Source organism: Anopheles moucheti, chromosome 2 (assembly GCF_943734755.1).
Source record: "Anopheles moucheti chromosome 2, idAnoMoucSN_F20_07, whole genome shotgun sequence".
Lineage (NCBI taxonomy): Eukaryota > Metazoa > Arthropoda > Insecta > Diptera > Culicidae > Anopheles > Anopheles moucheti.
The window spans coordinates 57,409,821-57,421,970 of record NC_069140.1 but is presented as its reverse complement, the minus strand read 5'-3'; the positions used below and the strand labels follow the sequence as shown (position 1 = coordinate 57,421,970).

At 45.6% G+C, this 12,150-nt stretch overlaps 1 protein-coding gene across 1 annotated transcript in view; it reads right to left on the bottom strand.

The window, feature by feature from the left end:
• Positions 1-12,150, bottom strand: part of LOC128299813 (probable serine/threonine-protein kinase cdc7) — a 33,625-nt gene that overhangs the window by 10,052 nt on the left and 11,423 nt on the right. Inside the window, exon 3 of the mRNA XM_053035915.1 lies at positions 10,546-10,627. Coding sequence (XP_052891875.1) covers positions 10,546-10,627 — 82 coding nt within the window. The remainder of the gene's footprint in view (positions 1-10,545; positions 10,628-12,150) is intronic.

Sequence of the window (12,150 nt, the reverse complement as noted above, 5' to 3'; positions counted from 1 at the left end):
GGTGCTGTTTTGTTAAGAAACGTTCAAAATCTGACACACTTTGCACTGACCACAGCGACTCGTTTGTTACGCTTAACAAGCGTGAACGCCACATTCGGATTCATATGTGGCATCCGCCAATATCCACGCTAGAGCACCATTACCCAACGGTCGGTTTCCTGCTCTCGCACAAACTTTATCACCCGATTCATCACCACCCCAAATGGACAGTCGGCGTGCACTGGACCATCTTTTTGACATATTGTACTTGTTATTAAGTGTGGTGCTCGCTGGTACGAAGGAAACCTGCGGCTCAAATCGCATCGCTCCATGTTTCTTCTGAAAAGACGCCCGCTAAGAGCCACGCGGTCACGGCGGGGGCAATCAGCGCAACTCATAATCAGCGAACCGGCCAATAATACCACTATCTGCAGCAGCAGCAGCAGTCAGACAGAAAAATCTTCCAATCGAAACGGAAACCTCATGAAAATGTATCAACACGCCAAAAACCTGGTGGTATGCTAGAAATGTTGGTGATCAACGGCCCGCGCAAAAAAATCGAGGTAAGAAAGAAATATAAAATGTAAGCTCTCGCCGATAATGAGGAGAAGTTCGTCGCATCGTGGCTAAAGAGAAGCCAAAAAAAACACACAGAAAGGTCTTCATCGTCCGGCCGTGGTCAGTGTCTCTATGGTGCGCTACGCATCGTAGAATCAAGCCCAACCTAGGTTCCCTCCAAAGCTGCGTCTAATCATCTTTCCGCAGGTCTTCAGTGTGCAGGCCACCCGTTTCACCCTCTGCGCCGGCCAATCAGCACCCAAAACGGTTAAAGCCGTGCGCCGGTTCAGCATCTTTCGGTCCGGAGTGAAAGTGAGTGCCCATTTCTGTGCCTCCCCGCGATTTTGAGCAATGTGTTTCAACGCGATGGACCGCAGACCCCGGTGTAGGTTAGCAAAGCGCAGCGGATATGATTTTCGAAATAAGAACACACCGTTAAACAGATGGTAGCGGAGAGAAGGTTCACCAGATGGTTGTGCATGAAAATATGATTAACGATTCTGGCGGTGGACCTAGCTTAATTTGTCTCCCTTACAAAATGATTTCAAAAATGGTCGGAGGAAACAAAACCCATTAAAGCACCTAAGAAAGCATGAAACAAAAAACGCAAAACAAAAGAAAGCTAAACCTTTAAGCAGATAAAGCACTTCCACGATTCGAAAGTTCCACGGTCAGCGCACAGTAGCAGTTCAAGTTGATTCATCTTCTTGCCACACCGGAGAAGCGTCTCCATTAGCCGGAAGGCACAACTTCTAGACAACTGTACTAAAGGAACTTAAATACACACAAACACACACAGTCACGGGAATCTTTGTATCGTATCGATCACCAATGTGTGCTGTCACCTTACGCCTAGCTGCGGTTGGGTCGGTGGAAAGTGAAACTACGTCTTTAACACTTTCTAATCAATCGATACCGTCCGATGTCCGATGATGGTTTGGCCCGCGCAGAGAAAGTGGCCAAGGCGGGGACAAAGAAACCACCCCGTCTGCCACCACGCTGCCCGCTTTGCCGTCACCCATCCGTCACAGTTGGATTTGCTTAGCCGGGTTTGATGTTTGCGACGTGCATATCATAAATGTCACATCAATGCGGAAACAGCAACACGGGTGACAAAGTGTGCCCGCGTTCATGTTGTGGCCATAAGAGCCATTTTTTTTTGTTTTTCGGTGGTGTGAGTTTTGATTTATAGCACCCAATTCAACGCTGAAACGGGCGATTGTTCAACAGGCCTGAACCTGCATCAAACCGCAGTCTTCGGTGCGGCAAATCTAGGAAACCTTTCTCATTTTATCGTAATTATTATTTTACAGTCTCCACGAGCGCCATTTTGTTCGGGGGAGAATCGCTTAGACGCGCGCAAAACAGTCTGGTTGGTATTGCTGTACCGTTCGCCACAATATGGGTCACCAGGGGGGAGCAAGCGCTTACGTACGGAATGAGGAAGAAGCTTCCCTTCTACATCCAGCGAAGTGCGATCAGCTGAGAAGATGTGTGAACGAAGCGAAGAATAAAGCAAGAAAAAAGCACACACACTCGCACGCCTCCAAACACGTAAATGGAACATCATCGCACGGGCGGTAGGCTTGGCCGGCGATCGGTACGCGGATGTTCTAAGCTTCCACCTCGTCGACACACGTCAGGCGAACGCTTCTCACAAAAGTTTCCAAACGCGTTTGACAAGTTTTCGTGCCCTTGTTCGCTGTAACAAGAACTCCGTTACCCGGTCCCTTCTAAGCCGAAGCCGAAGGCCAAACCTTCAACCCCATCAGACACGCCGGCCGGACGCACTTGGCGCAGCACTAGCAAAGTCAAGGTTTTCCCTAAAAGGGAGCAACAGTTACAGCACCGCTAATGGTGCACGAGCGTATAGGTAGAACGCAGCCCCGTAGCACCGTTAACGGCAGAAGGTACGAATAAAAATGGTTTCCACACCGCACAACGAAGGCGGGCACAGCTACGGACAAGAATGAAGAATGAAGTGAACAAAACAGAACACGCGAAAGTAGGTTAAGCGTAAAAGCTAACGGTTCTTAACCGGTCCGGTGCGTAAGCGGGTCCCGAACGAGGGGATGCCCGGCGTGCGAGAGAGACTGAGAATTCTCACAATCGCGATCTCGCGATCGTCTCCATCAGCTCTCCGCCAAGCAGAGTGAGAGAAGGCACAATCGTGTGCGATCGTGTGCGAGAATGAACAAAAAAACACACACACATGCTTGGAATCGGTTGAAGAATGGACCACCGCCCGGCAAAAGAGCTTTCTCCATTAAAGCTCTACCGGCGATGGTGAGAACTGTGGCAAAAAGGAGGATTAAACTCGGTCGGAAAGCGGAAACCGATTGGCTTATTTTTTGTCTCGTTCTAGAGCAGGCACGGTTTGGTATCGGTGCGTCAGCGTTACCGATCAGAATCGTCAGATTGTCTCGTTGCCTACCACCCTTGCCGTCGCCTAACGGGAGGATCTTAGATTCCTCTCTCTCACACACACACACATCTTTAGGGGTGGATTAATTTGTGTGGTGTTTGCGATATTTTGACAGTTGAGGGTAATCGTAAATGCTAAATGTAAACTTCAAAGCATTTTAGGCATTCTAATTATATTTTCATTAAAAGCATTTCCTTTTAAATGTCGTTTTTATTATTATGACTACAGAATAGATGAAAATAAATCCCGGATGAACTACGCACAAGTTAACTCCAAAATGAACTGCAAAAATTAATGTGACTAAAATGACAAAACGACAGTGTGCGGTACTTTTAGAGTCATATACTTCATTGAAGGTGAGCTAATTTTCTTTTCTAAGTTTCCAGTTGTCAGTTATTTTGAGAAAATGCTACATTTGAAATTCCATTTTTATAATTTTATACATAAAAGGGAAAAAAAATCAGTTCCAACGCGCCCTCGAACTCATTTTCACACGGAAAATGACCAAGTGGACACGCACACACACATAATGTAAAAAGAAAACAACCCCATTCCCTTCCCAAGGGTAACAGGTATGGTAAAGTGTGAGAGTTTTAAATTTTTGGAAAAAGAACTTTGAAAAAACCTTTTTAGAAAATCCGATGTTTTCACACCTTGAACAGAGCGGCCCGTCGTTCATTATTTTGTGTAATAAACACAATGAGCCGTTGTTGGTCAAAACTGGACAGCCGCCAAAATTTTGGGCACTTTTTCAAGGTCCCACCTGGCGACACAAACAAAACGTACGTCAACTTGAGCATTGCTGGGTAGGAAAAAACAAAAACTACATCTAAAGAATCGTGCAAAAAGAGAATTTTCACCCGATACCGTGCAGAAGCCAGACCAACAAACAATGGGAAGCATATTCCCATAGAGGCTTTCTATCGTTGGTTTATTTTGCGCATTACAATTATTTAACACTCGCCCGAAAGATAACAATCGTACAGGCGAGGAAAATTCGTGATGAAACGGTTGCTGTTGTAGGTAAAGCTAAACTTTCTACCCTTCGTAAGCGACGGTTGCAACTAGGAAAATGTTTTTTTTTATGGTTTACTTCATAAACTGCATGATATTTACAGACCCATACCGGTGCACACAGCATTGGCCAAACCCGCTCGCTGATGAGGGTTTTGCTACGCGAAAGATACGAAAATGTAATGCGCTCTATCGAATCAAATCGAAGTGATGGTAGTGATTGTTATTGGCAGAATCGAGTGCGAGCAGAAAATAATCTACATCCACTTTTGCAGATGATCACACGGTTGGGATGTGTGATGAGCACGATGAAGAGGCCAGCCAGCCCTCACACCATCTTGTTGCATAAAGGTAAACACTCGCATCCCCCCAGACAAACCAGGAAGCGAAACCGTTTTATTATGGTTTTCGACGTTTTCATCACAATATACCGATGGTTTTACTCGAAAGCATTGATTAACACACGGCAATTCACTCACTGCTGCTTCGGGTGGGTCGGGTGACCGGTTCCCTGGCGGCTGCTGTGGGGCCGGTGTGCAAAGATAAACGATATCATTAGATAGGCAAAAACATCGCAGCCGGAACTAACGAGCAAATTTCTACAACAACCATCTGGTCGTTCGGTTCGGTCGCACAATGTTACCACCGGCGATGGCTTTTAATGTTGGAACCACTGTACAGGTGTCCAACGCACCCTTTACACACGTTGTGCTATCGATCGGCTCCGTGCGAGGACCCATTATCGGGACGATACGCGTCAACATAAATAGAACTTCGAAGCTGTAACCACATAGAACAGTTCCACCGGCCGGGTTCAGATTGTTGAATTCCGATAAGCGAAACGGCAGTCGTTGGTACCTGAAACGTCACTTAGCATGCGCGGCTCATCAAACCCTTCTTCGGTTTCTCTGGTGGCTTTTGTTTTGCCAACAAACGATTGTTTGATTTCGTGTACCCTTGCTTGATCAGGCCATTGATTTCTGAGAACAGTTAGGGTACGTTTTTTTTCGGCGCGATAGGACGCTATCTTGTGAGATGTATGCTGCGTAGGTGACAAACTGGCAGACATTACACATTATTTGCATGTTTTGGGCGTTTCGGTGGAAAACAAAGCATTAACTTTCAATGTTCCGTTTCATTCCAAGTGATGAATTCACACAACCTGGAATGTGTTAACATTTTTCCACTACCGGAAGCAATCTTACTGCTTCAGCTATAAGTTGGGGCGTAATCTACCCGTTGCTGCGTAAAGTGGGTTGCGCATCTCGTGCCCAACATGCGTTTGCACTTGCGTGCTCCGATATCCGTTCCAAAAACTGTCTGAGAGCTTCATTCAAAAAAAAGGAACGAATAATCGGGCACATCCTCAAATCTTTTAGGGGGTTTCACCTGGGTGTGCCGTAGTTTGTGGCAGCCATGATCCAGCATAGCTCAATAGAAGGTTGGTAATTTATTTATTTACATTCGATTTGCTTGCCGCAAGGGTTTTAAAAATTCGTCTTATAGACTGAGGAGGTCAGGGAAAGACAGTGGGAGGCTAACACGTTAAACAGAAGGCTAGTGAGGTATGGAAGGACGAGGACTCACGTAGACGTGAACGAAATTGGGACACGCGGATATTGTAGCCCAATGTGTGATACAAGCATTTCAAGTCCAACAGCGCTCTAATAACAGAGCTCTAACAAAACAAAGCCTTCAGGCAAAGTGGATCTTCAAGTTCTGAGGAAAATCTAACAATCAGACCGAGGGATATGTTGGTCTTGGCTAATGGTCAATATAAACATTAAACGAGTCTGTCTCATCCAGCCACATTCCACAACCACAGTCTTTTACGGAAGTTACTCGACTTATGACAGTAGCATGAATGGCAAATATGTCGAACACATAAATTAAAATCACTTGTAATAGCGCGGACCCGTGTCGGAACACAATAAAAATAGCAATTTTAGCATCTTTTTACACGAATATTACTTAACAATAAATAGAATATACCATGATAAACAAAAATATGCATGTCTGCTGAGAGATACTTGGAAATTACACTCTGTCACATTAAGTGTCACATTCCGTATCCACTTTCATCTCTAAATGACGTATTGTTTAACCCGCATGCTTCGCAAGATAATCCCCACAACATCTAAAACATTTAACGCAGGTAGACTCAAACCCCCTTCGAAATGACCCAAGCCCCTTCCAATAGGCGTTTTTTACATTTGTCCCATTGTCGTACTCACGCGCCTACGCATCGCACACGTTTCTATTGCTGTTGCCGTGGAAACCGATCAACTTCTCAGGGCATATCATCCTGTGGAAAAGCTAGCTCGTCCAAGGATGGAGGAAGCGTTTGTATCATTTCCATTAATTCAACCCTGCCGAACGACGGCCGTCTCTGGTAGGCAATATTTTCCATACACCGCAATGCTTACTGCAGTGGAGCGCGCTAACGATGATGCGAGAATCCGTTACTTTAGAACAGGCTTCCTGGACCAGGGTACTTGCTGCTGGTGCTGCTAGGCTGGATGGCTGTCCGTTTGACCTACTCTCGTAACGCTTGAGCAAACCACACCGCGGACCGTCCGGTGAGAGTTGACTTAGCCTCCAGCGGTTGTTTCGTGGCAGAACACGTCCCACAGTCGGGCAAATGCGTGTGTGAGAATGGAGTGTCGATAGTGAAGTCCAAGATGCGGTAATCATCTAGAACTGGACCAACGATCCAACACTACACTCGGACAGCGGTTTTGCTCTCACGTTTGGTACCTCACTCTGTCTCTCTTTCATACAAGTTCATACTATTTCCCGGTTGCCATGCGAACTTCCACGAGAGAGATCCACGTGTTCACCAGAGCACGTGATTTTTGCCAGACGAACCCGTTAGAACCGCCAACCGGTGGACTAAAATGGACGGTAGGTGTAAAAGCAGCAAACGCAAAACATACCCATCACCGAAATGGATCACCGGCACACCAGCCGGTACAGGATCCAGTTATCTACCAACATACAGCAACATACACAACACGCCACAGTTGATCGCCCAGACCCGTTCGGACAACGCATGCGTCCGACCGGACCTAGGTGAAGCGCGGCTTAAACGGTATCATCGGTTCCGCTGCCAAGTCTAACTGTTGGAAATTCTCGCCCGATCTACCTTTTATGGTTGCGGAGATGTCCAGGGATGTGTGTGGTGTTCTTATTGCGGCAGAAGCTCGTTGCAGAACAGTACACGAAAAGAATGTTAGGATTCCATTCGTTCACCGATGACACGCTTGGATGGAATGAGCTTCTGCTATACGGACCCTGGAAGACCTCGGGAGGCCCGTCGTAACTAGAACCGTACGATTTTCGCACGAATCCAATCGAACCGTGACGTGAACGGTACATCTCTGGACGATGAAACGGTATTTCGATGTTGTGTTTTACGATGCAGGCAGTGCATTTAAACGTTTAATAAATCAATAAATTTTAACAGTTTATTTCAAAACCATTCCAAACATAGATTCACACAACCTAGCTCTTGCTGATATTACAATTAGAATGCATTGAAGAAAGACTTGTAAGCTTGGAAAACGAGCTTTACTGATGGAAAAAAGAATGAACCCCTTGTATGAAAGCCCATCAACATGCCCCAGAATCAAGACGAATTACGAGGGCATAGTTTTTCGCTGTAACAGCGAACGGAGAGCAAAGTAACAACTCTCCCCCTTCCGATGCGAAACCCATCTAGGAACTTGTGCGGTCGTAAAAAGCAGGAGCTAGTGCTCCTCGTCCGCATCGGATTAATTCTGCGCTTTCTCTCCCCTTACATCGACCTTTACGATCTTTTCGCCCAGTTAGGTCTCCTCTCCATCTCGCTGTGCATGAAGCTGGTGTCCATCGGTGTTCCGATGATCTTTGAAGCCATTTCCAAGCGCTCGGTCACCGCATCTTTTTGGGGGCCGTCAGAAGTAAGAGATGTCTCGAAGAGGCTCAGGAAAAGATACTCCAGACCGTATGGAGCTGCTCCATTCGATCAACAGTGTCACTCACTCATGTTCCCATGTGCCTGTATGTGGCCGTGTACGTGGATGTCGTCGAACACGAGAGCGTAACCATAGCACGAAAGCCACTATTTTGTTGGCACTGTTGGCTCTACCAAGGCGATGAGGTAGGCTCGCATTAAATGGAGAAGTTTGAAAAAAAAAACCTTTCTTTTTTCCTGCTTTCCTCTGCTGCTTTCTATTTCCACTTCGATTCTTTCCTTGCGCCTAATGCTTTCGTTAGCCAGCACGCGTTTCTATTGGCGATTTTGTTAATTTTGTACTTGTTCGTTGTCAAGTTCCAGCTACAGCTTGTTCAGACGGTGGGCTATACGAACAAAGCATGTGGTGCTTTTTTCATATGGTTTAAATTCTGCTTTCCGAGCTTGGTCAAAGCCACATACTTATACTATCAAGGTAAATACTAGCGGATGGCTTCTTGCAAATGACCCTTGCCCTTGTTCGATTAAATTGAGTTCTTGCTGGGTCGATGTCGATGATAGTTTTCTTCACATATTTTAAAAGAATAATATTTGTTCAAAATATTATAAAAACGCAGACTACTCTTCCACGAATAAAAGAACAAATATCGCATCGTTTATCAGTAATCTCTGTAGGTTAGCTTGTAATTTAAAAATTATCTTTCAACTCTCACCCAAAAAGAGCCAACAACATCCACAACTTTCAACACAATCTGTTTCCGTCAGATTTTTTTCTTTGTATCCATTACTCCACGCACGCTACAGTGAAGGAATTTAGCAAACATTATACTCGTGATAGCAGCACAAAAATGGATGAACAATATAATTGCTCACGCACTCCGCCTGCGTTGAAGTGATCATGGACGGGTTGCCTTCTCGCACCTTGCCTTCTTTGTGCGCGTGAGAAGTGATTAATGAGTCCAATTTCAAGATCCAGCTGCCGATCGGAAAAGCTCGTGCTCGTGGTGTTTAGAACAGAGGTTAAGCGCCGCAGAGACCCTACGCTCCCAACTAACTGTACTTCAGTTCCTGCTAGGAAGATGGATAACCGATAACCGTGTCGAACGCGGCTGGCAAGCATTGGTTTGGCTTTATATAATTATTAAAATGTGCTTTGTTTCTGCCCCTCTTCACTACACATATTTTATTGCCATCGTTTCCGAGGTACAGCTAAGATCGGTTCTTAGCTCCGTCTGTTCGGTTTGCTTCAGTGAATATACCGTTTAGGTACGGCAACTGTGAAAACCGACCGAGGTATCATATTGAGCGAGTGAACTCTAAGTAGTAACGTTGGCGTTGTTGTAGAATAATATTTAAATAGCATTTAAATAAACTTTATTCCGCACAGCCTCAATGATTCTTGTGCGAAAAGTTCACATCGCTTCCTGATGACCTACTTTTGCTCCCATCAAACCACACTCGAAAGCAGGATAATATTCTAATCGCAAGTCAGCAGCCTCAGCCTCATGTACAACAGAACCGAGACTAATCGCTTAAAGAACAGAAAGTCCGGTCCGAGGATGCTGATGATCACACTACACACATGATCACGGAGTGGATCAGAGCGGAGAGGGACCTGAACTCTCTTCCTAGGAACCACCCTCACGTTTTCGTGCATCGAAACAACGGTGCAAATGGGTGGCCAGTCATCCAAAGCAAAATGGGGTGTAGAGGCCGCTGTACCGTTCTTTCTGACCGCCATAGACCCCCGTTTTTGTTCGTGAAGTGTCTGATCTCGGGATCGCTGTATTGCCATCTTTATCGCACTTTCACAGCTTTCTTCCCGTTTTTTTCCCCCTGTTCAGTATCTTTCACTCGCACAATATCTTGCTTTACACGGGATGAATAATAAGCGAATGGAAGAATGCTATTACAGCGCGTGTCGCCGCATGTGTCTGTGGTCAACGTGTTCGGTGAGCCGCTAGTACGGAAAGTAGGACACGCCACGAAAGTACTCGACAATTTCTCCACCCTGCACGCGACTCATCCCGCATGCAGCATCCCATCCTACGTGCACGATCAAGGGTGGAGAGGGTGACTTGAAGTGTGACCCTGCCAACCAACGTCGCTGAATGTCACGAAGGAACGAAACGGTTGCCATGATGAGGCACAACCTTCGCGATCGAGAAAGGAATCCTACCGACCCGGGTCGAGTCTACAACACTCGGCGGGCTTTTAGTTCGAATGGCATTCTGCGTTCGGTATCGGGCAGGTTGTGGTTTGTGCGAAGCTTTGGAGTTAGGTTGTTCAATCCGATCCGATCCGTGGGATGAGAGGAGCGTCCGAATTGCGGACCTTACGCATCATCGAAGTCCAGTGATGATGCACTACGGTCGTAAGAATAAACCGTTTTTAGCAGAGAAAGCTTGTGATGATTCTTTGACTAATTCTTTGGTAGGATGCGAGGTGAAAACAAATTAATATAGCATAATAAATGTAACCACTGTTGGCGCTTTCTATCTCATCGCATCTCTTATTGGAATGTTAGTTTATTTGTTATAATGATTTTTGTAAAATGTAATACATTCTACTCACAACAAAATCTGTTAGTAACAACATTTTCAACAAAACTTACCTTGTACTCCTGTAGCAGATTGTTCCATTTTTTGATAATTTTCGAAATCGGTAAAGGCACGCTGAGTTCTCGTTCGACCACACTGAAATGAAACAAGCAGATAATTATCAGAAAATTAGCGCATACATAAAAAAGTTGATTCGGGTAAATTCGATAAATACCCTACGAGAAATGTAATGCATTGAAGGGAAAAAAGTAACCACATCAACAACAGCAACAGAAAACACAGAAAAGAACTGTAGCATATGCACCATGTTCAAAATGCGATCGGTGAGCAGAAAACGGACGGCTCCGCTGCAGGGAATCTCAACGGACGAGAAGCTTTAAAAATAAAGCTACGAAAACATAATGCAAAGGAATGGCAAACAGAAACTCCGCGGAATAAAGGGGGCTGCAAAGGGGCGCGGTGTGCGCACGTGTGGAAAAAGTAGAAAGTGAAACTCTTCACCACGATCTTCTTCGAGCGATCGCGCGATCGTCCACCGGCTTGTGTTGCTTCCACTGCGTCCGCACACCTTTTGCCGCATGCTAGTCGGTGGTCAGTGGCACGCCAATGTTTTCATCCTAATTATCAGGCCGTTCAGGCCGACTCCACCGCCAGCAGCTGCTCCCTCGATAGCATAGCACAACGCTGGCAGAAAACGATTGACACTACACCGGCCCTTGCTTAGCGTTCCCTTCGGTACTGGGCTAGGAATTAATCCTTCTGTTTCTACGCCACGAAAAAAATAACATCCCCCAGATAACATTTTCTTTACCTTCCCACCGCGATGTGTTTCATGACCATTCGCCAAATGGGTGCGTGTGTGTGTTGTTTTGGTTTTGTACTGCGTTTGATAGCTCCAGTCCTTCTCCAACCGCCGTACTGCGTTCTCTATTGCGCACGTTTTTCTTTTCTAGGCTCCCTCGAATCGAACCTCCACGACCTTGTCGGAATGCTACGACCAAACATGTGTAGCTCAAGCGCGCATGGCTGTGTGTGTACGTGTGTGTTGCATGAGATTGACTGCAAACAGATCCGGCAACGCAAAAAGCCGAGCACTTTCACCAGGGACCTACTACTACTACCTGCTGGGTAGAAGAGACTGTCCAGGCTCCCAGACCTTTTTCCATCTTGACGAGTTCCATCCTCCTGTTGCTGTTCGTACAGGGGATGTGCTTGAATCGATCAGAAAATGTCTCATCAGTGGAACACCGCGAACGAATGCACTTCAATTATGATGAGAGCAAAGTACGTAGAAAGATACGATGAAAGCGCTTACGTCAAGTGTGCTTAGAGGACGGCTTAACGTTCGCCTAAACAAAAAATGGAAACTGCCTACGTCAACGGATTGTAGATCAAAATAAGCATCAACCAAAATCATTATAACAATTCAATTTCTTTTACGTAAAACTATCTCAACTCTACAGTATCAATCTGTAGTAATAAAGTAGTAAATAAGAGTCATAGTAATAGCAGTAATCGAGTGGAGTAGAAGTAAATTGCAGAAGTGTCATCCAACAACGCACGATCAACTAAGACCAGTGGCTGAGTAAACGTTCATTGGGTATTCTCTGTTGTGACAGTTTTGATTGTGACAGTTTTAGAATAAAAAGAAGAAGCAA